At 41.2% G+C, this 27,108-nt stretch overlaps 1 protein-coding gene across 1 annotated transcript in view; it reads right to left on the reverse strand.

Annotated features, from left to right (window-relative positions):
• LOC140550330 (mucin-6-like) overlaps positions 1-22,170 on the reverse strand; it is a 36,643-nt gene extending 14,473 nt beyond the window's left edge. The window contains exons 1-27 of the mRNA XM_072674265.1: positions 22,111-22,170; positions 21,504-21,920; positions 19,427-19,490; positions 18,577-18,802; positions 18,154-18,283; positions 16,556-16,619; positions 16,272-16,354; positions 14,278-14,470; positions 13,233-13,353; positions 12,532-12,667; positions 12,330-12,407; positions 12,174-12,243; positions 10,639-10,770; positions 10,402-10,551; positions 9,879-9,973; positions 9,634-9,766; positions 8,261-8,504; positions 7,990-8,030; positions 7,289-7,377; positions 6,613-6,767; positions 6,373-6,523; positions 4,324-4,416; positions 3,959-4,153; positions 2,995-3,237; positions 2,450-2,606; positions 2,083-2,193; positions 1,767-1,908 (exon numbers count right to left, since the gene is read on the reverse strand). Of these exons, the coding sequence (XP_072530366.1) occupies positions 1,767-1,908; positions 2,083-2,193; positions 2,450-2,606; positions 2,995-3,237; positions 3,959-4,153; positions 4,324-4,416; positions 6,373-6,523; positions 6,613-6,767; positions 7,289-7,377; positions 7,990-8,030; positions 8,261-8,504; positions 9,634-9,766; positions 9,879-9,973; positions 10,402-10,551; positions 10,639-10,770; positions 12,174-12,243; positions 12,330-12,407; positions 12,532-12,667; positions 13,233-13,353; positions 14,278-14,470; positions 16,272-16,354; positions 16,556-16,619; positions 18,154-18,283; positions 18,577-18,802; positions 19,427-19,490; positions 21,504-21,920; positions 22,111-22,170 (3,773 nt within the window). The remainder of the gene's footprint in view (positions 1-1,766; positions 1,909-2,082; positions 2,194-2,449; positions 2,607-2,994; positions 3,238-3,958; positions 4,154-4,323; positions 4,417-6,372; positions 6,524-6,612; positions 6,768-7,288; positions 7,378-7,989; positions 8,031-8,260; positions 8,505-9,633; positions 9,767-9,878; positions 9,974-10,401; positions 10,552-10,638; positions 10,771-12,173; positions 12,244-12,329; positions 12,408-12,531; positions 12,668-13,232; positions 13,354-14,277; positions 14,471-16,271; positions 16,355-16,555; positions 16,620-18,153; positions 18,284-18,576; positions 18,803-19,426; positions 19,491-21,503; positions 21,921-22,110) is intronic.
• Positions 22,171-27,108: the final 4,938 nt, after the last annotated feature.

Consider the following 27,108-nt stretch of genomic DNA (forward strand, 5'->3'; position numbering starts at 1 on the left):
CTGGTGGAGTTGTAGGTTTAGTTGTACTTGGTATTTCTGTGGTTGTTGTTATGTTGACTGTTGTCACAGGTGAAGTTGTGGTAAGTAGAGTTGTAGTTTCAGGTTCTTCTGTTGTACTAAATCTTTCTGTAACTGTTGTCAGTGGTGGAGTTGTAGGTTTAGTTGTACTTGGTATTTCTGTGGTTGTTGTTATGGTCACTGTTGTCACAGGCAAAGTTGTGGTAAGTGGAGTTGTAGTTTCAGGTTCTTCTGTTGTACTAAATCTTTCTGTAACTGTTGTCACTGGTGGAGTTGTAGGTTTAGTTGTACTTGGTATTTCTGTGGTTGTTGTTATGTTGACTGTTGTCACAGGTGAAGTTGTGGTAAGTAGAGTTGTAGTTTCTGGTTCTTCTGTTGTACTAAATCTTTCTGTAACTGTTGTCACTGGTGGAGTTGTAGGTTTAGTTGTACTTGGTATTTCTGTGGTTGTTGTTATGGTCACTGTTGTTACAGGTGAAGTTGTGGTAAGTAGAGTTGTAGTTTCTGGTTCTTCTGTTGTACTAAATTTTTCTGTAACTGTTGTCACTGGTGGAGTTGTAGGTTTAGTTGTACTTGGTATTTCTGTGGTTGTTGTTATGTTGACTGTTGTCACAGGTGAAGTTGTGGTAAGTAGAGTTGTAGTTTCAGGTTCTTCTGTTGTACTAAATCTTTCTGTAACTGTTGTCACTGGTGGAGTTGTAGGATTAGTTGTACTTGGTATTTCTGTGGTTGTTGTTATGTTGACTGTTGTCACAGGTGAAGTTGTGGTAAGTAGAGTTGTAGTTTCAGGTTCTTCTGTTGTACTAAATCTTTCTGTAACTGTTGTCACTGGTGGAGTTGTAGGTTTAGTTGTACTTGGTATTTCTGTGGTTGTTGTTATGGTCACTTTTGTCACAGGTGAAGTTGTGGTAAGAAGTGTTGTAGTTTCTGGTTCTTCTGTTGTACTAAATTTTTCTGTAACTGTTGTCACTGGTGGAGTTGTAGGTTTAGTTGTACTTGGTATTTCTGTGGTTGTTGTTATGGTCACTGTTGTCACAGGTGAAGTTGTGGTAAGTAGAGTTGTAGTTTCAGGTTCTTCTGTTGTACTAAATCTTTCTGTAACTGTTGTCACTGGTGGAGTTGTAGGTTTAGTTGTACTTGGTATTTCTGTGGTTGTTGTTATGGTCACTTTTGTCACAGGTGAAGTTGTGGTAAGAAGTGTTGTAGTTTCAGGTTCTTCTGTTGTACTAAATCTTTCTGTAACTGTTGTCACTGGTTGAGTTGTAGGTTTAGTTGTACTTGGTATTTCTGTGGTTGTTGTTATGGTCACTTTTGTCACAGGTGAAGTTGTGGTAAGAAGTGTTGTAGTTTCTGATTTTTCTGTTGTACTAACTTTTTCTGTAACTGTTGTCACTGGTGGAGTTGTTGTAGGTTCAGTTGTACTTGGTCTCTCTGTGGTTGGCATCATTGTTGTTGTAGTTGTTGTGATTGGCTGTGATGTACTTCTTGTTGTTTGTGTAGTGGTAAATACACAGTTTTCTGTAGTGAAAATGAAGAAACAGATGTGCTTACAATGCATAAACCTCCAAAAATGTAAGAACTAAACATACTTTACTAAAAATGTCATCAAAAATAATCTCACCACAAATTAGCTGTCCTTCAGTGCATTTACTATGGAATAAAACACAAACTGTATCACTTTGTATTGACTTTTAAACACTCTGCTGCTTTAAATTTGACCTGGAAATACAAACAAAACATCAACTAACCAGCATTCACTGGATGTCCTCACTTCATCACCGGGATTTACAACTGTGTTGTTGAAGAAGCAGGTGCACCTGTCCAAACTGGAGCACTTCCTTGTGTTCTCATCAAAATATGGCGCCTCTACGGGGCATCTTGGGTAACATCCTTAAATTGAACGATTAAATCGATTGTATATCAGCAATTATTCAAACGTACATATTTGAATATCTCATCCACACAACAGAATTCACAGTCAGTTCACGAAGCCACCAAAAGCAAAACTCCCTGCAGATGTGAGGACAAGATCAACTGAAAGGACATAAAGGGAAGAATGACAACCTTCAAGGCTTCCAGTAAAGCTGTGTGTTTTCCCACAAGTCTTAATCCAACCACATGGCTCATAATGCCAGCCGTTTTCCCTTTCTTCATTGTAATAGTCACAGTACACCGCTGTGGAGGAAAGGACACACACAATTAATGTTAATCGCACCACTAAGCAAACACTGAGGGGGTTCACTTCTACACATACCAGGAAGAGAGTTTATTATTACGATATGGTGCTTTTGGGAAGTCCCAAATAGGTTTAGTAATTGACAGAGTATCCCATGAACCTGACACACTGAAACATCAGAACACCATGAGGTTTCAGGACTCATTCCAATTCAGAGTACACACCACACTCTCAAAGAGGTCTTAAGGTACATACGGCACAAGTCTGGGGTTCTCCAGTTGATGCAGGCGTTCTGTGCTGTGCAGGCTTCAGCATATGCTGCCACAGCTGTGCAGAACCCCAGGAACCTTCCTTCAAACTCACACGAGCATGACTCCAGAATACAGGCCTGGTAGTAAGGTGCTGGATCAACCTGCAGATGAAACGCAGACAGTCATCTGATGATAATGTACATCTGCAGTCCCAGGCAGGAACAAATACAATATACAGAGTATATATAAAGCTGGAGTATAACTGGAGTATCTGCTGACCAGGGAAGAAGGCCTTCTACTAGATTTAAGAGGAGCACTGCTGTCAGGATTTGATTACAATCAGCAACAAGAGCATTAGTGAGGCCAAGATTTTGGATTCTCACCCCACCTCATCCCCAACTAACTCCCAACTTATCCCTAAAGTACTGGGTGGAGCACCATCCATCATTCCAGAGAACGCAGTCCCACTGCTCCACAACAGTAAATCATTATGCAAATGAATAAAGATCACTTTACAGGCCCTGTCTAAATGGCATGCTGGGTAAACACCTTTAAGTGGCAGTCTGTGAACGTGTCACCGCGCAGGATCATGCAGCGACGCTGGGCCCAGGCTTCACAGTATGAATGGCGTTCGCAGGGAAACACTTCTTGGGTCACGTCCGAACAGGGAGGAACAGCCGTCTTCCAGCTGTTCCCAAACTCCAGTGTGCTGAACACCAAGGAGGAGCTCCTGGTTAGCAGGTCGTTCGTCACTACTCCGTCATAGTTGCCACACAGACCTCGAACATTACCCTGCCAGTCCACACACAAGCAAAACAATGTAAAATAAGGGTCAAAGTAATCCAATGCAGACATGGGAGAACAAGTGTTAATACACTACATGTCCAAAAGTTTGTAGACAGAGGGTAATAACAGGGAGTTAGCCTCTATTCTCCTGCAAAGGCCTTACACTAGATTTTGAAACATTTGGAAGATGCACTGTAAACTATTACCAGTCAAATATATGGAAACACTAATCTTAAAGCATTGTTTCTAATGGAGTTATCAAATAACTAATGTTTGGGAGAAGGACCACATCTGAGCAATATGAGTGTTTTGACTTGTAACACCATACATAATAATACATAATTAAAATGCAGGTATGCAGATGAACATATATCCAGTAAAAAGTAGCAACTTCTCATTCTAAAAGCAGAAAGTAGTGAGATCTTGTGAGCTAGTCTGAAGAACAGAGCTCGGTTCCTCCAGGTTTCTCCTGGCCGCCCCCTCCCCAGTCAAGCCAGCACAGCGTGGAGGATGTGTTTAACTCCATCATCATCATCAGCAGCAGCAGCAGCTCATCACCTGATTTACCATCATTAAACCCTGATTTACCAAACCAGGTGTTGAAGAAGGGGAACTCTGAATAATACTAGACTCCATGAGGAGAACTTTGGAGATGTTATCATTTTTGACCGATAATTTGGTTGAATGAGATCTTTTCAGCTAGAACAGCACAGGCGGAGCTCCTTACCTTCCATCTGGCCTGCAACACAATTGTGACTCTGGTGTGTTTATCCCAGATCACAGTGAGCCCCAGATCTGGCACTGAGATGATGATGTAAAGGCCCACGGTGTGGACAGAGTACAGGGGTTTTGCCTGCAGATGCCACCCAGCCTTTAGCGTCTGTGTCACGTTCATATCACGCAGGGTCAGAGTCACCACGTCCTGTTTAAACACACAGTGAGTTCATTTTAGAAAATATTTAGCTTGCTAAACAACACGCCAGAGCAGAACCCATCATTAGTAGGGCTTAACACTGGTACAGGCAATTACCTCTCTGTACCGTTCACTCAATTAATGAACATAAAATAGCAGCTGTCCTTCAAAATGGGTACCTGGAGATCCACTAAAATGGAGCGAGAACAGGTCAAGGCTTCGTCACAGCAAGGCACGCTCTCCACCCTGACTGCAAACAGCCCATGGTCATCCTGAAACACACACCCGAGAGCGATACTTGCATAATTGAACACATAATAAAATCAGCATTGGTGTGTAATATAGTTTACATGCATGGGACTTTCTACTCATCATCATCACTTTTACCAAAATATATAACTTGTCCACTGTAAATGGGTGCCAGGGCTGCTACACAGACAATTCTCATTGTCAATTCTTGTAGATGTAGTCTATAGCCTGTTGCTTTCACAGTTGCTAATTTGCACACAGGCATATTTATTTTTCTCACCATACACTATATGGACAAAAGTATTGGGACAACGGTCTCTACTGTCCAGAGAAGCCATTCTACTAGATTTTGAAGGAGCATTCCTGTCGGGATTGGATTGCATTTAGCGCCAAGTGCTTAGTGAGGTCAGACTGTTTGATGATCACCATCCCACCTCATCATCTCCAACTTCCCAACTCATCCCAAAAGTACCATCATTCCAGAGAACACAGTTCCTCAGTACTGGGCGGAGGAGGAGCGGGATGGGAGTGCAACTTAAAGTAGCTGAATGTATTCATTAGATACTATGTACTACATGTAGCCCGTACTAGGGGTATTACGGTAGGGAGAAGCTACTTAAGCAGCTTTTAAGGCTTTCATGGTACAGGGAGGCGTGGCGCCTTAGACACATGGCGGCGTACAGGATCTACCTTGAAAGTCTCGTGGGATCTGGCTCTACTATCATTGGGTTCATTGCCTGGCATACGAGGCAGTGTGAGGGGCTCTTTTGAAAGCTCAGTAAGGCTTTGAGTGCTTTATTTGAGCAGTTTGGAGTAAATGCTTTACTGGAGAAGTGAGCTGCTGTAGAGGTCAGTGAACCTGTTATGCACCATCGAAGTCAGGATACAGTGTATCAGCTTGGCCTGCAGCTCCAGTAAGGCCTTGAGTGCTTCATTTAAGTGGTTTGGAGGAAATGCTTTACAGTAAACTGGGCTACAAAAGTCAACTTTAATAATTTAGTCTCTTCATGGCAGACCCACTAATCTTTCAGTCACAGGAGTGGTATTCCCTGCCAGCAAAAGTTAAACACTGTTCTTTCTTTCTTTTTAATATTTTAATAGTTACAAGGTGTGTGAAAGACATTCGCATTAAAAAAGGTGGACACTCAACACAAACGACCAAAAGAGATACTATCATTAAAAGCAATGTTCTCTATTTATTCAGATTAGCAGTTCAGACAGTGTAAAGCCAACTAGTACCTGTAGCTTCTATTTTGCCATAGCAATTTAAATCTAATCTTTAGCTTTAAGGGGTTTTTGTGGAGTGTAGTCTACACATGTTTTTATAATATTTATAATAATTTATTGTAATTAATATTTATTGTAGTGAAGTTTGTAGTGTGTACTTATTTAATTTATGTATTTATGTATGTATTTGTGTTTTTTTGTGGTTGAGCTTGTTTTTAATTATTTTTTCATTTTTGTATTGTTTTAAATCATTGTTTCTTGTTGTAATACTGGCTTTTCTTTTCTTTTTTTTCTTCTTTTTTACATGTAATCATATCATATGGTTATTTGATGAGATTATGTGACCCTGTCTGTTCTTTATTTTGGCAGATTGTCTATTTAGAGTTATCATCTTCTTAATTCACCTCAAATTGCATACCAAACCTGAGTGAGGACTAATGGGTTTGATTGACCACAAGGTGGTGTTTGTAGTTCATATATAACTATTTTGGGATCAGGTAAAAGGAAAGTGTAGTGTGGGCCTTATGGTTAGGGCTTATATGCAGTCTAGTAAAGTTTCATGCATATGACCCTCTTGTTCTTCATATTTAGTATATTCAATGCTCCTTTTGTCTCCTTTCTGTAAAGTAATTCCCTGAGCCTCACCACACAAACCTGCTGCAAAACCCCCGACTTGACCTGACTACAGAGTTGAGCTTGTTCCTCTTCTGAACGTCTCCTTCATTCTGTTCAAGTTTCCCATTGAAGCTCACTGTGTTACTCACCTCCACCAGTGTGTACTGGCAATTCCCATCAAAGCGGTACCACTTGGAGTCAAAGGTGTTATACTGCCCATTGCCAAACACCTCACACACCCCTGGGCATGGCTCCCCTTCACAGTGCCACTGTCCTGCTCTGCAGGTGCTGTGGGATAATTCGTCATTCCATTTAGTTCCTTCTGTTCAAAGCTGTGAGACAGATGAGCTTGTGCAAGCTTACTCAAGTCCCCTCACCATTTTTTACAGTTTGTCACCACGGTCTGTCCAGACGCATAAACACTACCGCTGAATTTACACGTGCAGTTGTCCTGAGTTACACAGCCACCACTGTGGTTCTCAATCAGGCCTGCTGGACAGTAGCAGCCACTGCTACACGTCTCCTCAACACTCTGTAGAGACAAACCAAACGTGAGGCAGTGCAGTAATCTCATAACAAACATATGGACAAAAGTATTGGGACATGTGCTTATTTATTGTTTCTTCCTAAACCAAAGGTATAAAAGTCTCAACTGTCCAGCAAATGCTTTCTGCTAGATTTTGGAGCATTGCTGTGAAGATTTGATTGTATTTGGTGAGTGCTAGTGTTAGTGGTGTCAGGATATTGGATGATCACCACCCTAACTCAAATTTAAGCTCATCCCAAAAGTATTGGATGGAGCACCATCATCTTTCCAAAAAAACACAGTTCTACTACGCCACAGCTCAATGCTGGGGGCTTTATAGGCATTAGGCATGGTACCAGTAGGTTCATGTTTATCTGCCTTAGAGAGTCTTGTTCTATTGGCAGTGCTTTTCTATAGTGACTAGACAATTTGCAATGGGTTAAATTAGCTGAATGCATTCATTAGAAGGGGTGTCCACAAACATTAGGACATATAAAGTGTACTAGAATTGTGATCAAAATGCTCACAGATGGTTTGCTCAGGCTTTCACATGTCCTTCGAGATGTGTTGACTGCTGCTTGTGCACAATGTACACATATCTTCCCCTGAGGACAGTCTAGAGGACAGAGCACAGCAACATGAGACATCACCTACACTGCATAGTACCACAGGTTAAAGCAAAATTCATTTTTTAGACTGAAAAACTACATAACAAGCTATAGCCAAAAATGTACAATTACATAAAGATTTTATATTAGAAATAACACATTACAACTGAATTTAACATACTCTCAGAAAAAAGGCTCATAAGGTATAAGTTACACCACACAACACAATGTACTTATGAACCAGTTGTGTCCTTTAAATGAGCTGTGCTGGCTGGACTGGGGGGCGTCCAGAAGAAAACCTGAAACCAAGCTCTGTTCTTCAGACTAGCTCACAAGATGTCACCTACTTTCATCAGAATGAAAAGATCTTGCTTCTTTTTACTGGATTTATGTTCACCTGCATCTGTTCTAATGAGATCTGGAGCTTCTGCAGTACAAACTCTCTTATTGCTGAGAGACATGACTTTAAATAATGTGATTAGAGGCCTCAACTGTTTGCATATCCATAAAAATAGGTTATTAACTAAATAAGCAGCACAAGTCTCAGCCTCAGGTTTACACAGTATAAGCAGTTCCTGACCAGTTCTTAGAGATATTATGTAAAAGACGATGGACTTTACCGCAAGCTTGAGAACAGCGGAGAACTCCATGTTCACACAGGCTGAAAGACAAACATCCGCCATCATTTACATGTATGTTCTTTATAGAGCAGCTTTTAATTTTGGTATGTACGTGTACTGTATATTTAGTAACGCAGTCATATTCTAAACAGGCTTCAGAAGACGTGTCTTTGGCTTTAGAGGGACTTTTCCCTGCTTAAAAGTTTAACTAAGCATTTCTGATTTCCTTCAGAGCGTCTGTACTGTAACGCGTAACGTCTCATGTGTTTACCACTGTCGTCCATCAATAACCACAGGTCCTGGGGGCGTGGTTCCTCCCTGGTAGTGGCACACACAGAGTGCGCTAGAGCTGCACTCCTGCGGAGTGTTAAGATGTGTTCCTGCCAGGCAGCCGCAGCCCTCCACTGGGTCAGCCACCGCATCGCAGGTGGGGTCAGGGCCCGTTAACGAGCGGCAGGTGTGGTTACAGGCGCTCATGATGTAACTGAACCTCAGATTTCCACTGCAGGTGACGCCTGAAATGCAGAAGGACATCAAGCTTATATATATAAGCTTAATAATAAATGAGATATATCTGTATATCGTCACTTTCACACAAAGATTGTGAATCTCAGCTTTAGCTGTTTTTCATGTTTTGACAAAGTGAATCTCACAGTCGTTCTTGACATTGTGTTACATTTACGGCATTTAGCTGACGCTCTTATCCAGAGTGACTTACAAGGTAACTCGTATTACAGAGGTGGGCCAATGTACTGTTAGGAGTCTTGCCCAGGGACTCTTATTGGTGTAGCACAGGATAATCACCCAGACTGGGAATTGAACCATGGTCTCCCACATGGTGTAATAGCTCACTAGCTGCTAGTGGTTTTATCTGTTGTGCCACACCAACCACATTGTTACATTGTTACATTGTTTACACTATGAGGACATGAGGATTTAGCGCAACAGCGACCATCTACCATTGTAAGTTTGCAGAACTGGACTCAGACTGGTTTTGCAGCTTAAGAGGTTCCTATTTCTAGGCAGGAATTCTCATTTAAGGTGCACCAAACCGGACAAACAGGAACACACAGAAATGTTGAATTTGTGTTTGATGTTAATGATGGTCAGTTGGCCATGACTTCCAACAATGACTTTTCCATACATAGCTGTGAACCCACTCAAACTATAGCATCCAGCTCCATGGTTCTGTTTTGTTCATATTTTTGCTAAAGCTAGGACATTGATAATGGCATCGTTTTGAACTAAGAGGGCTTACTTATTGCAAGACACCTCAAAGTACTTCAGACGCTCCCCTGGGGAGATGCATGGTATATGAGGTGATGTTGCCCTGTTTAAAAAGCTGGCGGTGCTGCTCCGGTGCATTTTTTTTCCAGTTTTACCTTAGAAATTTGGAAAGTTTTTAAAATCCACTGGAGGAGCTTTGATACGTGTGCTTGGAGACTATAATCGGCCATGAGGCAAATGCCTTAAAAATAAAGAGATGAGAACATCTAAAAGATGTAGACGGACAGGTCTAAAATGATCAGATGATCGCTGAGTTTGGTGAAAAACAGCAGGTAGCTCTATAAATAAATAGAACAGAATAGGCCCCATCCTTGACTGGGAAGGCAGAGAAATATCTACTAATAGAAATTTACTCACTGCAGGCTGATTCGGCTCTCCAGTCACCAATGTCAATCCCCTGACTGGCACAGGCTTTAGCGTAGTTGCTGAGGGCGACACACAGGCAGTTCTGCACGCCGGACGTGCACTTGCAGGTTCGTTGAACACAGGCCTGTGGATATTTTAACATTGAGAAGTTATATACAAGTATATAAGTTCTACAAGTAAAAGTTGGAACGTATAATAATGTATAAAGTATATATGAAGCATGAATCTGCTCTTACGTCAAAAAAGCTGCTAACAGGCACATAATCATGGCAGCGGGCAAAAGCACTGCTCGTATTCCTCAACTGGCTGCACTTCTGTTCCGCAAATTTCTCTACAGGAAACAAAGACAGATATCAGATATGGAAATAACTCACTTTTAATGGTCGTCTCCCAAAAAGCAGTTGAGTTTAGTGGATTTTGGAATTGGATCCAGCTACAATGAGGATATGGCTTAATGGAACTGAAGATGCAAACCTTTCCTTTACCTTGAGGATTTCTAAGTAATCGACTTTGCGGTGAGTTTGGGCCAATCAGTTGGGTTGTAACCATGCAGGGTGAGTCTAAATAGCTCTATTTTGTAGAAGGTCGACTTAATTTCAGACTGTAATTCAAAATGTGCAGTTTCATAGTTCTAAAGTATCTTTAGCATTATTCCAAAATGTGGACAATGGATTTTATCAGTACATGTACCCAAACAATTGATTGTATGAACAAAACATGAACACCACGTCCTTCATAATAAAACAGTAGCAACCTTACCATTATCAGTGTTGATGCATAAATCCGTATTAGGTGGGCTACATTGTCCTATTGTCCACGACTGGGTAAACGGCAGAGCGGCATTTTCTACAATACCGCTACTGGTGGTGAAGTCGTCTTCTGTATCGTTGTTATAGATTCCACACAGACCTACAACAAGTTGGAACAAATTAAAAGACGGCAGCAAAACAAACTTCAAACGTTAGGCTATGAAATAAGAAATAAGGCTTTGAATACCTCTGGTCTGTTCAGATGGAGGCAAATATAAATACAGTTGAATTTCTGGAGACACCTGAACTTTAATCTTCATGCCAAAATACGTCTGGACCTGAACAAACATTGAAGACTGCCAGAAGACCATAGTGTGATCTGAAAGGAAACCAGTTCACAGTACATGAGAGACAGGACTGACAGTGTTCAGAGGATACTAAACACGTAGATCAGTATCGGTATGAGAGAAAGCAAAAATGCATGTTTTTTGGTCCAATGTGTTGAATGTCCAGGATTGCCACTGAGGACATATTCCAGAAGTTGTGATGCCATCAATCATGCATAGTGGAGGACTTTTTCACCCAGATATTTACATCCAAAAGGACTTACTTGAACAACTTGGACAGCTCTGGCCCACCCTGGAGAACACTGCCTGGCTAGAGCCACCCAGATAATTAGAGATACAGAGGATTAGAGTTTGAGATTCCTGATTTATAGGTTTCTAGGTCCGGAGCGATCAGGCGTGGCATGGACACCATGAAAGTCAGGGTCACAAATACACATTTCTCACCTATTATTTGGTTAAATAGTCCTTAACAAGTTGTACTTTGACCAGATGCTTTTGGCAGCCATCAACAAGCTTCTAGCAGAATTCTGGTTGTATAATGAACCAACTTTTAGGCACTGTCCATAAGGCCAGGACTTTCCAAAAGCTTAATGTTAGCCTGCATTATTTACTCTAATGTGTGTTTGGGATCACTGTCATTTTGGAAAACCCAATTGTGTCCACATTTCAATTGTCCAGCTAATGACCTGAGCTGACAAATTCTGTGGTTGTCCTCCTTCTTCATTATTCCATCAACATTGAACAATATACCAAATGTACCAAGACAGCCCAACCACCATGCTGAACAACTGGTAAGGCAACAGCTTCAGCCCATGGTGATGTTCAGCTAGCTTTACAGTAGACAGCGACACTGCTCTTCCAGAGGCCTCCAGTTCATGGCAGGTCTGCGCTTCCTGACTGTCCGAATCAATTTCCTTTCAGCTGAGGGAGACAGTTGAGTCTTCTTCTTACTCCAGACCTTACCAAAGTGACTACACCTCCCAATAAACTGTACAGCTGTAGTTAGGTACAATTGTTTGACTTGATCTGAGAATCTGTTGATGTCTAGAAATGGCACCAAGAGACATGCCTGACTTGTGTAAACCTACAATCCTCTATATCAGATCTGCTCTGAGCTCCCTGGACTTTTCCATTGTACTTTGTGTTAGTCAGTGCACAGAGAAACCACCAGCTATAGCCAATCACGATCGCTAACAGGAAGTTAAGAGGCCTTTTGGAACCTTCAGCACCACTAAATTAATAATCTAAGTGGACGTATGTATAATTTTAACCTCGTTTTCTTCTATTAAGGATTTGTTGTCACTCATTCAGCACAGAAAATACCATGGAATTTCAATACGAGTGCATGCAAACTTCAGACCACAACGTTAAGTGTACGTAATCACCTCACAGCTCAATGTAAACCCATACTCCCATCACTCTTATGAGAACCTACCAGTCTGAGACAGATCGGTGATTTCATCTTGTCCTCGTTTTACACTGTTCGTCGAGAAGGTGTATTTGTCCTAAACACAGAGTACAGCTTTGTCACTGCTGTTGTGGTACAATACAACCTTTACGTTTAATGGATTTAAGGATAAGAAAAACACACCTTAGACACATCGAGGTGCATTTCTGCTATAGATGCATCTGTGTCAGAATACCTGACAGTCACGGTCCAGTTGGTTCCCTGTGACATGAATTGGTAAAATGAGCTGAGACAGGACAAGGCAAGACGAGACATGCTGCTAACAAGAACTAGGGCTACATTTGGTTAAAAAAAAAAGAGTCTGACATAATTCAGTTTCACTCACGCTTGCAGCCACGTAGGTACATTTCCCAGGCACGCGATACTGTTTTCCATCAAAGGTCGTGACAAACCGCCCTTCCATGTTACACGTAGGAGGACAGACATTAGCAGAGCAGTTCCATTTGCCTTGGACACATACGCTAAAATCAAAACAGACATATATAATGAAGAACACATGAATGATTATGGAAACAACAATATAGAAAAGGCTTATATATATGGACAAAAGTATTGGGACACCTGCTCATTCATTGTTCCTTTCCCAAAATCAAGAGTATTAAAAAGAGTTTATCCTGCGTTTGATGGAGTAACTGTCTTTACTGTCCAGGGAAGAAGGCTTCCTACTAGATTTTTAGAGCATTGCTGTGAGGAATTGATTGCTTTTAGTGAGGAGCGTTAGTAAGGTCAGGATGTTAGATGATCACCACCCCACCTCATCTAAAAAATATTCCACAGAATTCCACAGTTCCACAGCGCAATGCTGGGGGGCTTTAAATGCCACTCTAGCCCACGCCTAGCATTAGGCATGGTGCCAATAGGTTGATGTTTATCTGCCCCAGAGAGTCCTGTTGTATTGACAATACTTCTCTGTGTGCATTTGCACGTCTGTGTCAGCAATGGGTGCTACTTAAAGTAGATGAATACGTTCATTAGAAGGGGTGTCCACAAACATTTGGACATTTAGTGTACCATATTTGTCCTCACCATGACTGACACTTGGAGTTGCGTTCGGCCCCTGGTGGATACGTTTTTCCACCATGCACACACAGACATTCCTGTATGTTAATACAGAGGAAGCCATCAGCTCGATCATTCAGGACCATACCTGGAACAGAACGAATGGGAAGGACAGTTATAACTAGGGATACTCCAGTACTTGCTTAGTAATTGCTTTAGAAGCCAGTATTCGATTACTGAAATCACTTTTCAGAGATTTTCTACAGTGAATTTCATCACAATTATGCAATTTTGTTCAGTGTGTACCTTATATCATACCTTACTAAACACAAATGCCTAAACATTGGTGTGGTTGAGGTAAAGACTTTTTTAGCGAACTAGCCTAACTACTCGAGCTGGTTGGTTAGGTTGGTCTGGAAACAAAATGCATTTCCAAGGAGCAAATAAGTTGGCATATTGCCCAATGAGGAGAAAAGACTGTGTAGAAGAAAAGTCCTCATCAGCATCTATTGTATTGGTTAGCTCATTAGCTCATCTGGAGCCTCAGGTTCAAATCCTACATGAAGATCTTCTGATTTTCTTTTATTCAGCTGTTTTTTTTTTTTTTACATTATTTTAGTAGTATACACCAGTAATATCCCTTGTATTGGGAGCATTGCATGTAATTGGGGGAGAATATGTATGGGTTGGTTAAATGGAGATCCAGAAAAAATCTGAAATAAAATATACGCAAAGAGAAAGGCAAGCTTTGAATTTACAACATTTTACCTGACTTTGCTTAACAATACACCAAACACTGCAAAACACTGTTCCACTGACCTGGTAAAACATTTTCTACAATGTCAGTTGTTCACTTATGCTCCGTACTTGTGCTGATCTTTTTTAGAGACAAATCTCATTGTAACGTATGACAGTTAATGCATAGGTAGCCAGTCAATGGTTATCCAATGCGTAAGACATGTCATGATAAAACTGTCAGCAGACATTCACAAAATATCCCCAACTTACCAGCAGTAAAACCCCTGCTATCACTCAACTAATACAACCATTTATTCACAGACAGATAACCCACCTGACGGGGGTAAACAAGTGCTGATTAAAGGTCCTGAAGGTGGCTCAGGGTTGGTGCAGGTGGGAGGAAAGGCAGGACCCAGCTCATGATATTTCATCTCTCCAGGGCAGGTAGGCAGCGCTGCAGGTAAGTTTGTAATTTTAGCATTAATGGCATAGTTGGATAAACCAGGAGAATCCATGAAATTATAGTGCTACATACAAAATAGCTGCACTCACGACATGAGGTTTCTTCTCTCTGTTCAGACCACCAGGAGGACTGATTCCCACACATGCGAGCAATCTCTTCAAAAAAAGAACACTTGGCGTATGTGTGTACGTTGCTGGGCATTAGCAAGCAGAGATCAATGTATGTGTTTACAGCAGATTTTCCGCCATGACAGCCAACGGCGTAAGACAGGACCTCACAAACCTGAAAAAACAATTATACCTTTTCTTGTACAAATCAGAAATTCATTGAGCATTCTGATGTGTGGAGACATAACAGTAAACCATAACAGAAAATCAAGTCTATTTTAGCCCTTAAACTTCACAGAGCTATCTCCATTTATTATGCTTTAGAAGGAATTCTTCTACAGGGAAGTTAAAGATGAGGTTGCTCAGCACTTGCATGCTAGATATTGTTATAGGACACATTGACAGTAATGATAACAACCAGATCTCTCACAATGGTCACAAAAAATGCAAATTAGTCTTAGTCCTCAGGTAGGGGTCAGCAATATCACAATATTGTTAACATAGTAAAATAAACATTCAGTAAACATTTCAGACATGAAAACTCAAGGTGAAAACTTATGGTCAGAGACCAAGCCCCTGTCATATGCTCTATCAGGATTGTTACAAGGAGATCATTTAGTGCATTCTCTGAGACTGTGCAAATGTAATTGTATGGAATTATTTAGTTGATTTGCTGGAGCTCTCCTTTTACAGACTGACGAAAGCTAAAGAGAGCAGAGACTGATGGATTCTCTGCAATTTACAGAAACGGCTGGGATCCAGACACTGAAATGTGTGAGAGCTCACTGAGAGGTAAAGTCATGCTCTTAAACCGTTGGGGGGAAAATAAGCCCACTGTAGTTTAGCGACATGATAAGCTCCATTTAAAGGAAAAGCAAGCAAACCTGGATGAGCCAGTCTACTAAATGAGCCTGAAAACAGTGGAAAACACTCCTCATACCGTTCACTCGACTCTGTGCTCTCAGACATGAGGCCTAATCCTCTAAACCTGTGTGATTTGAGTCTCAGTTAGCTGGATGTCCCTAGGTACACATCTCTGTTCATGGACCGTTGGTTCTTTAGTCTTTGGATGATTCGCTGTCGAGTCCAGCCACCTTTAATCTGAGCAGATCACTCCTGGTTTTAAATTCAGCCGTGCTGCTGAATGTGTTGCCACTCGGTCTGGCTAAAGGGGGCATGTTCCAGCGGGAACGTGATGTCAATGCATTAAATCAAATGAACTACATTTCAGAAAAAAAAAATAATTAAAAACATTATCTTGGTTACTCTCAATTATCATTTACACAAATTAACCATTTTGCTCACTGTTAGAAACCTTCTGAAGAAAGAATTAAATGAGAATATAAAAAAGTTATAATTAACTATAACTATAAACTATAAACTATTTCATTTAACATAATTAATCTCAAGGTTTAGAAAAGATCTTTCTTAACTAAGGTAATGTTACCTTCTTTTTGACTGTGTCTTAAAATGATAAAATAATGGTATGTTTATGGTTTAGGCAAATAATGATTGACCACAATTCATGTGTAAAATGGATTTACTAAATGCCAACTCAACTCAACTTGTATTTTTTTTTTTTTTTAATAACATGAAACTATATCATTGCCACATATCCCACCTCTAACCTCAGGATGTTTATCTTCTCCACCCAGTGGTTCCCCAAATGTTCTTAGCAATTGTACTCAAGGAGCCAGTCTACCTGTTTGTTCCTCTTAAAGCAGGATTGAAGATTTCTGTGAATGCATTTGTACATACCTGTGGTCTTTGAGATTCAGCATCTCCAGTCAGACACTTTCCATCAGACATGACACTGGCAGATATAAGTTTGTCTATAGTTTCTGGGGGCGAAAAGAAACCAAAAAGGTTTTTGTGTTCGTACATAGAAATAATAGTCATAAAACTCTCAACACTAAAAACTTTTAACTCAATGAACATAATTAAAACATTTTAACAAGCAGACAGAAATAAAGGAGTGTTGCATGTTTTACATTCGCTACACAACACAGAAACTTTCTTTATTTAAAAGTATACTGACTGACCTGTACTGTTCAGTCGGCCACACATCCCTGTCATCCCATCCATTAGCTCATGGTCCAGCTCTACCTATAGAAACATGAGGGGACATGTCGTAGTTACTCGGTATGTTGATTAAAATAATCACGTCAGTATTCATTTCTGTGAAAATGTAGATGAGAAGTAGTGCTGGACTGTACGACCATACACTGTACATACCGTTTAAAATTCATCCTACAGTCTGTGTTTCTTGCAGACCATAACACCACAGGTTTTTTAAGACCTTTAGCACTGCCTAATTTAAACACATCACTGTCAGCCTGAGTGCTTAGCACTAACGTGTTGCTAGCAAGAGTAGGCTAGTGCCAGAGAGAAACACACGCTCACTGTACAAGGACTATTTTTGTGTCCACCTGAGTTAAAAGAAACCCAGTGCTTACGAGATTAGAGAAGAGGCCGTTAACTATGTTCAGCCACACCGAACATCATCAGAGCTATTCTAACAACTCTCTCTCTCTCTCTCTCTCTCTCTCTCTCTCTCTTTCTCTGCTCAAATTTCTTTCTCTGTCTCACACGTAACCAGTGTTTTTCTGGCCAGGAGTCTGGGTCAGCTTTCTGTGGTCTGTGTGTGAAGTCTGGCCCCCTTTTAAAGTGATGGTTCAAACAAGAGGCAGGAGATGGGGTGAAGGTGGGAGGTTGTTCTGACAGGGATAGACTGTGAGTTGTTTAGTGGTTTGTTCATGCTCCTGAATTTAAGTTACATTCTTAACATACTTCTTTTCGAAGGCTTAACATTTTACAAACCTTCAAAAGCGTTTTAAAGACTTTTTTTGATCTGTACTTCAGTTGGTAAATAAGCCACTGAAGCCACTGGTAACTTTCAAAGTTGGATGTTTTCGCTATGATGCAGTTTGGACAATAAACACTTTGTGGGGCATAGCTAACCCTTTAGTACTCATTACACCTTTATTATTTACATCATACATAATGTTTACATGAAGGTAGTATTCGTGAGACAAAAACCCATAGAAAATCCCAGTCATGGGAAAAAAAACGTGAAATACTGTGAAACTGTCAAAATATTAAAAAATATGGTGATAAATGTTTTTGGCCATACCGCCCAGCTCTAATGAGTGGATATTTGCAATACAAACAAAAAAAAAAAACAAGCAATCATTTCAATGAAGCTACATTTATTGCAATATGAAGACTAAATGTAACAAAATTAAGATGTAATAGAAGTTTTAGAACTTTTTATTAGAAAACCTATTAGAAAAAGATCTTATCTTAAAAATTGTGGCATGTTATAATGCTGGTGCCAAAAGAGGTTTAAACTACTGATGAATGGGATGGGGACTGAAGAAGATCTTAATATTTGAAATTATGTTAAATTATGTATGCGGTTTTACTAGTCTACTCTTTTCTGGTGTCCTCATTGGCATGCTCAGGATGGGCTTAAAGACACCTGAATGTCAGCTATTCTCTGGGCCTGTGAACCCCAGAATCTTATTTTTTGTATCAGCTAAAGCTAAGCTTGTATGGCCTCCAATCCGTGCAGTACTGACCCTTCAGAGAGGTCTGTAAGGAGCCAATGAAAGTTCAGAGCTTTGAGCTTTTAACTCACCCAAAGGGAGCTGATGCTGTCGGGATGACTACGCCAGATGACAGAAAATGGGAGGACTTTGCTTCTGAGCTTGATGAAGACCCCATACTGATACACAAGCTGATACGTGTGGTCAAAAGGAAGCGAGATACTGAAACAGAGAGTTACAAAATCCCAAAAATTGATTCATTCTGCAGTGAAATGTTCATACAAAGCTTTTCTCAGTCAATATTTTACCTAAACACAAAAACATAAAGGTACCAGAAGCTAATACCATACTTATTAATGTCCTTTTCCTGCACCTTAGTGCAGCCATTAACCTTTATAGCACATGCAGGTGTACTTTAATTGTTAAGAAAAATTCCAGACGCAGCTTCTGTTAAAAGATCATTGCATTCTTCTGTTTACAGTGACAGCAGTGATGGCCCAGATGTTGACCCATACCTGTTTCCTTCCACAGTCACTTTGCCGTCCTGAAGTATGGTGGTAATTTTATTCACTGAGATTTCCACTCTGCTTATTAGGCCGGTTTCATTGCGCTGGACAGTGATGCCGCAGTCCACCCCCGACAGAGTGAAGCGAGTCAGTGTGAAAGGACATGTGGACTTCAGGTAGAACATGCTCTTATTGAACGTCTGAATGACCCCACTGCCAAAGGTTTTACACACATCTGAAAAGAGAGGAAAAACATATAAAATGCAGTAGGAATATTTCTGAATGAGGTACAACAACATGATGTGTAACTACTAATCAAATCAACAGCAAATACCTGAATGTATTAAATACAATAAATTAATCCTGCAACTACTTACTGGCTTGTGCTGTTGTGACAAAAACTTGACCTAAAAAACAGCAAAAAAACAATATTAACATCAATGGCCTTGAAATGTTATAAATAACATGCCCCCTAAGAAGACCCCACCACCACCACCACTGTATAATTCTATAATTAAACCCCATGCACTGCCAACCTGAGATCAGCAGTATAACTCCTAAAAGCCCCCATTGCAGAGCCATGTTCTAAGAGACACCCTGCAACCCCTACACACGCTCTACTGGTGAGACAGGCTCTGCCCTGCAGTGCCTTTTATACCCAGGCAAAGTGGCCTTCTTTGAATAGCATGATGAAATGATTTTAGGATTAGGCATTCAACACGTTACCCTACAGAATTCAATGGACATCTTAGATGGAGTCCGATAACACTTTATTAATAGTCTTTTTCACAAAACTCCTCAGTAACTCTAGAAACAGATGAGGAAAATTCACTGCTTTGTTTGGGGTCTTTTAGGGCACCGGGGGCCCCGGCCTTCTGCTGTTGTTCTTGCATGTTTTTCTGATTTGGCGGATGCAGGATTCTCTGGAACAGACAACATTAGTTTCAGAGGAACACGGATCTTGATGAGCCTGGTGGAAACTTTCCAAGTAACAGAAAGGGATTAAGTAAGAAATTCATTATTTGCTTATAAAGATATTTTAATAAATAAATAAAGATCAATTGTCAGACAAACTGAGCAAACAGTGGGTTTGATTAGTCTGATATACCAGCACAAGGCTGTTCAGGTAACATTGTAGAAAAGGCACTGGAAGAAGTGCTGAAGAAGAACGTACATCAATTTAACATCAATGGTCACAAAACACACAAATTAGCTGGAGCTAAGACATGGTCATTTTATTTAAAAGCACCTACCTGCTACAATGTGCTGTAGGGTTTGGACTCAAGTGCAGAGTTTATTTATGTATTTAATCACTACTTATTAAGGGTTTTATATCATGTGTGTAACAAAAGGTGAATGTTTTAAGTGAAGTTGAGTGAAGTTGCTTGACACTACATGACTGCAGGGGGCTTGAACTCCCAACCTGGTGACAGAAGCCCAGTGCTAACAAAGGAAACGCCAGGAGTGAAACGCCAAAGAAAAATCCAAACTGTTTAAAAGGGAAACCGAACTAAAACCTATGCGTGTCGAGGGGGCTCTTCACTGTTCACAAGAAACTCTTATTTTTCTTCACTGTTCACAGCTTACACCTACCACAGTGCGCTACTCCCCCACCACCCATTACCCTGTCCCCGGAAGATTTTGTCTCCTTCTTTGTAAAAAAAGGTTGACCAGATCCGCCAATCCTTCCCCCCTGCCTCTAACCCCCCCTCCCTTAAACACGGTCCTCCTCCTCCCTTTTCTCTGGTTTGCTTCTCTCCTCTTTCCACAGATGACCTCCTACATTTTCTCACCTCTAAAATCCCATCCCTTAAAATCCATTGAAGACAAGGTTTTTGTCTGTCCTGCACCAAAGTGGTGGAACAAACTTCCCTTCGGTGTCCAAACGGCAGAGGCGCTCGCTGTCTTTAAATGCAGACTGAAGCCCCTTCCTCTTCCGAGAGTACTTGGGGGAGTAATAGAGTGGTTTCCTTACTGAATTGTTTCCATATTGACTAGTGTTTAGTAATGTCTAAGCTTAGACGTATCTTTGAATGTTTGGTCTATTCAAACTAGCTAGAGGTAGACGCATACGAAGCGGTCCAAGGCCTCCTGTAACACATCCTTAATGAGACACTGGAAACCACTGGGGCACTCATAAGGCCAAAAGGCATGACACGGTACTCATAATGCCCTGTGATGAAAGCAGTTTTCCACTCGTCTTGAGGGGCAGGGGGTAACGGTCTTTCACCCCGATTGCATTTAGGTCTCACTAATTAATTCAGGGCTGGAGTCCTCTGTGTCTTGCCAGGGATGAGGATGGATGTATGATACAGGACTCCAATTACCTTCTCTGAGTAAATGGTCACCCAGCTCAACCTGCTGGAAGACTGCCCGCTAAAGCCCCCTCTACCTGCATCAGACCAGCAGGCCTCCAACCCTTCAGGTGTTCCACTTCCTGCCTGTAGCCGGACATTGTTTATAATGTATCCAACCACTGCTGTGTCGTCCGCAAACGTCACAATATGACAGCCTGATGAATAGGTGAGCAATCATATGTGAGCAGTGTGAACAAGGGGGGACTCAACACACAGCCCTGAGGGGAGCCAGTACGAAGGGTATTGGGATGGAGGTGGAGATGTTGTGGATCTTTACAGACTGTAGCCTGTTGTCAGGAAGTCCAGGGCCCAGTTGCAAAGTGAAGAGCTCAGACCAAGTGAGGAGAGTTTATTTATTAGGGTTCTGGGGTATCATGGTGTTAAAAGCGGATGTGAAATCCACAAAGATCATACGGACGCAGGAGTCCTTCTGCTCCAGGTGGGTAAGGGCAGTGTGGACCACAGAGGAAATGATATCTTCTGTGGATGGATTCTTCCTGTAAGCATGTTGGTGTGTATCCACAGTGATGTCGATGGTGCCGTTGTGGTCATAACCAGTCTTTCAAAGCATCTTGTGACTATCGGCGTGAGGGCTATTGTCCAGTAGTCATTCAGATCTGTCACTGCAGAACTCTTGAGGACTGGGATGATGGTGGCAGTCATCAGGCAGGTGGGAACAGCTGCCTGGATGAGGGAGATGTTGAAAATGTCTGCCAGGACCTCTGAGATCTGATCGGCACACTCCCTTAGCACCCATCCGGGGATTTTGTCCGGGCCAGCAGGGGGTTGATCCTCCTGAGGGTCCTCCTTACTTCTGCTGGTGTCAAACTGAGGGGTTCTTTTCCAGGTGGAGGGGTGAATCTGATGCTGGGGTGAGGGGGTGTTGTCAGGGTCCTCAAAGCGGGCACAGAATTTGTTGAGAGTCCTGGGTCCTCTCCTATGCACTCTCCTTTGCAGTTCAGCCCAAAGTTTTTCAAATGGGTTGAGGTCTGGGGACTGGCCATGGGAAGAGCTTCATTTTGTGTCTGGTGAACCAATTTTGTGTAGATTTGGCCACATGTTTAGGATAATTATTTTTTTTAAAGACCCAGTGACAACCCATCTTCAGCTTTAGGGCAGAGGCCAGCAGATTTGGATTTGAAAGTGTCCTGGTATTTCAAAGAGGTCATGATGCCGTGCACCCTACCAAGGTTCCAGGGACCTTTGGAAAAGAAACAGGCCCACAGCATAACCGATCCTCCCCCATACTTCACAGTGGCATGAGGTGCTTTTCCTCATACTCATCTTTTGTGTTACGCCAGACCCACTTACAATGTTTGTTGCCAAAAGGCTCTGTCTTGGTTTACACCACTGTCTAAAAGTTGTTAGCTCTAAAACATCATAAATTAATTAGTATAACAGAATTTATGTATTTACAGTGGTGAATTAAGTATTGAACACATCAAAGTAAATATATTTCTAAAGGTCCTATTTACATGAAATTCTCACCAGATGCCTGTAACAACCCATTCAATTCACACATGCAAGAAATCAAACTACAGATGTCCATAAATTAAGTTGTGTAATAATGAGAAAAGTAATGCAAGACTCCATTGCTGAAGAAAAAGCCTGTATCAAGACAGATATTCATTTTTTTAAGATACAAAAATGCTCTAAAATGACATGGAATAAGACTAAGACTTTTTATACGGACTTGCACTGAAAGTTAAGAAGGCTATGACTATCACATGACACACTTATCTTTGCACTCCTCACCTAATTGCCACCACACATCCTCGAGACCATCTAAACCAAACAAGTTAATCTTGCTCTCATCAGACCATAAAACATGGTTCCAGTAATCCATGTCCTTTGTTGACATGTTTTCAGCAAACTGTTTGCAGGCTTTCTTGTGTACAGACTTCAGAAGAGGCTTCCTTCTGGAGTGACAGCCATGCAGACCAATTTGATGTGTGCGACGTATGGTCTGAGCACTGACAGGCTGACCCCCAACCTCTTCAATCTCTGCAGCAATGCTGACAGCACTTCTGTGCCTATCTTTCAAAGACAGCATTTGGGTGTGACGCTGAGCACGTGCACTCAGATTCTTTGGACGACCAACGCAAGATCTGTTCTGAGTGGACCCTGCTCTTTTAAAATGCTGGATGATCTTGGCCACTGTGCTGCAGATCAGTTTCAGGGTGTTGGTAATCTTTTTGTAACTTTGGCCAACTTCATGAAGCGCAACAATTCCTCTTATAAGATCCTCAGAGAGTTCTTTGCCATGAGGTGCCATATTATAACTTTCAGTGACCAGTATGAGAGAGTGTGAGAGCTGTACTACAAAATTGAACACACCTGCTTTCTTTGCACACCTGAGACCTAGTAACCCTAACGAGTCACATGACATTTTGGAGGGAAAATGACAAGCAGTGCTCAATTTGGACATTCAGGGGTGTAGTCTCTTAGGGGTGTACTCACTTTTGTTGCTGGTGGTTTGGACATTAATGGCTGTATATTGAGAATACTTTTCATTGTGTCAAAGTGTCATTTTGTCAGTGTTGTCCCATGAAAAGATATATTTAAATATCTGCAGAAATGTGAGGGATGTACTCACTTTTATGATAAACTGTATCTTTCATAAGTATAACATCCAGTTTCATTGTTATATGGACGACACCCAGTTCTACCTTTCTACCAAACCCACTTCCATCCTCCCTCTTTTCCTTCCTTTGCAGTTGCTTACAGGAAGTCAAGTCTTGGTTCTCCTCCAATTTTTTTTTAAAACTCAACAGTGATAAAACAGAGGTTCTTCTCATTGGTTCTAAATCTGTCCTTGCAAAGGTAAATCGTCCTCCGTTCCCACTGAACACACTTTTTAACACTTCAGGTAAAGAGTCTGGGTGTCATCCTTGACAGCACTTTGCAGCACAGTCGTGAGTCAGCAGAGTGAACGGCAGTGACAAAACTCTCAAAACTCATCAGTAGTTTAAGAAATTGACACGGATGGAAAATCCACTGCTTTGTTTCGTGTCTTTTAGGGCACAAGGGGCCAAGGCCTTCTCTTATTGTTCTTGCGGTTTGTTTTTGGTCTGATGGTGGCGTGCAGGATTCACTGGAATAGACAACATGTGTTTCAGAGGAACACGGATCTCAATGAGCCTATTGGAAAATTTACAAATAACAAAAAGGGATTTAGTATGAAATGAATTTATTACTTGTTTAAAAAAAAAAAAACAAGCAAAAAAAGGATATATCAAAATTAGCACACAGCATAATGTGTGTTTTCTTTTTTAATAGAAAGAGAAAAAATATATAAATATTAATAGAAGGCTGTAATTCCCACACATTAATGCACCATTTTTGTCATTAGCATTAATTCATTAATTCAAGTTGTTAGCTCTAGAACATCATAAATGAATTAGTATAACAGAATTTATGTATTTACAGTGATAAATTAAGTATTGAACACATCAAAGTAAATATATTTCTAAATGTCCTATTTACATGAAATTCTCACCAGATGCCTGTAACAACCCATTCAATTCACACATGCAAGAAATCAAACTACAGATGTCCATAAATTAAGTTGTGTAATAATGAGAAAAGTAATGCAAGACTCCATTGCTGAAGAAAAAGCCTGTATCAAGACAGATATTAGTTTTTTAAGATACAAAAATGCTCTAAAATGACATGGAATAAGACTAAGACTTTTTATACGGACTTGCACTGAAAGTTAAGAAGGCTATGACTATCACATGACACACTTATCTTTGCACTCCTCACCTAATTGCCACCACACATCCTCGAGACCATCTAAACCAAACAAGTTAATCTTGCTCTCATCAGACCATAGAACATGGTTCCAGTAATCCATGTCCTTTGTTGACATGTCTTCAGCAAACTGTTTGCAGGCTTTCTTGTGTACAGACTTCAGAAGAGGCTTCCTTCTGGAGTGACAGCCATGCAGACCAATTTGATGTGTGCGACGTATGGTCTGAGCACTGACAGGCTGACCCCCAACCTCTTCAATCTCTGCAGCACTTCTGTGCCTATCTTTCAAAGACAGCATTTGGGTGTGACGCTGAGCACGTGCACTCAGATTCTTTGGACGACCAACGCAAGATCTGTTCTGAGTGGACCCTGCTCTTTTAAAATGCTGGATGATCTTGGCCACTGTGCTGCAGATCAGTTTCAGGGTGTTGGTAATCTTTTTGTAACTTTGGCCAACTTCATGAAGCGCAACAATTCCTCTTATAAGATCCTCAGAGAGTTCTTTGCCATGAGGTGCCATATTATAACTTTCAGTGACCAGTATGAGAGAGTGTGAGAGCTGTACTACAAAATTGAACACACCTGCTTTCTTTGCACACCTGAGACCTAGTAACCCTAACGAGTCACATGACATTTTGGAGGGAAAATGACAAGCAGTGCTCAATTTGGACATTCAGGGGTGTAGTCTCTTAGGGGTGTACTCACTTTTGTTGCTGGTGGTTTGGACATTAATGGCTGTATATTGAGAATACTTTTCATTGTGTCAAAGTGTCATTTTGTCAGTGTTGTCCCATGAAAAGATATACTTAAATATCTGCAGAAATGTGAGGGATGTACTCACTTTTATGATAAACTGTATCTTTCATAAGTATAACATCCAGTTTCATTGTTATATGGACGACACCCAGTTCTACCTTTCTACCAAACCCACTTCCATCCTCCCTCTTTTCCTTCCTTTGCAGTTGCTTACAGGAAGTCAAGTCTTGGTTCTCCTCCAATTTTTTTTTTTAACTCAACAGTGATAAAACAGAGGTTCTTCTCATTGGTTCTAAATCTGTCCTTGCAAAGGTAAATCGTCCTCCGTTCCCACTGAACACACTTTTTAACACTTCAGGTAAAGAGTCTGGGTGTCATGCTTGACAGCACTTTGTCTTTCTAAACCCATATAAATAACATCACTTGGTCTGCATATTTCTATCTTCGTCATATTAACTGTATCTGTCCCTCTCTCATTCCTGACAGTACTGCCATTTTGGTTTACTCCCTGGTCACATCCCGCCTGGACTATTTTAATTCTCTTCTGTTTGGTCTTCACCTCAAGTCCCTTCAAAAGCTACAACTGGTTCAGAATGCTGCTGCCCATATCATCTCTAGATAAGATAAGATAAGATAGTCCTTTATTAGTCCCGCAGTGGGGAAATTCTCAGAACCCCATCCATTCATCACATCACCCCAGTTCTTCAACAGCTCCACTGGCTCCCTGTAAAATATCGCTTTGACTGCAAACTTATACTGATCACCTTTAAGGCTATCCATCATTTCGCCCTTCCATATCTCACCCAGCTCAATCACATAAACAAACCCAGCCGAACTGACCGTTTGACCACCATGGGGTCTAGAGCTTTTAGCCGCTCTGCCCCCCGTCTCTGGAATTTCCTACCACTGGACATCCAGAATTTTAACCCTGGATATTTTCAAATCACACACAAAACTCATTTGTTTAGGACAGAATAGAGTCTGTAGCCTGATTCCCTGTTTTTATTGTTTTTTATGTTGTTTGTATGTTTTTGCTTTGATTTTATTCGGTTCTTTTACCTTGAAAGTCCTAAAAGGCGGCTATAAATAAAAATAGTTCATATTATTATTTTTATTTAAGTTTGCAGATGATCCAACAGTGCTGTGTCTGATTCGCAAAGGCGACGAGTCAGCATACAGAGAGGAGATGCAGCGAGTGACTGGCGTAAAGTCAACAACCTTCACCTGAATGTAGACAAGACCAAGAAGTGGGTTGATGGATGTTGACTTCAGGAGAGCACGACACAACCACTCTCCACACACCAACGGGTCCTCTGTGGAAATCATTATGAGCACCAAGTTCCTTGGTGTCCACTTAGCAGAGAACCTAACCTGGTCCCTGAACACCAGCTCTACAGCCAAGAAAGCCCAGCAGCGTCTCTCCCTCCACCCATCTTCACCATCTTGTACAGAGGCACCATAGAGAACATCCTGAGCAAGACCCTCCAATAGTAGAAGTGAATAGTGAGGACAGCTGAGAGGATCATCATGGATATTTACACTGCCCGCAGCCCACCGACCCTTCACACAAACTGTTCTACCTCCTGTCATCAGGAAGAATGTACTGTAGCATCTGGTCCAACACAACAAGACTCTGAAACAGCTGTTTCCCACAAGCAATCAGACTTCTCAACCC

The sequence above is a fragment of the Salminus brasiliensis genome, chromosome 2, assembly GCF_030463535.1.
Source record: "Salminus brasiliensis chromosome 2, fSalBra1.hap2, whole genome shotgun sequence".
In the NCBI taxonomy this organism is placed as follows: domain Eukaryota; kingdom Metazoa; phylum Chordata; class Actinopteri; order Characiformes; family Bryconidae; genus Salminus; species Salminus brasiliensis.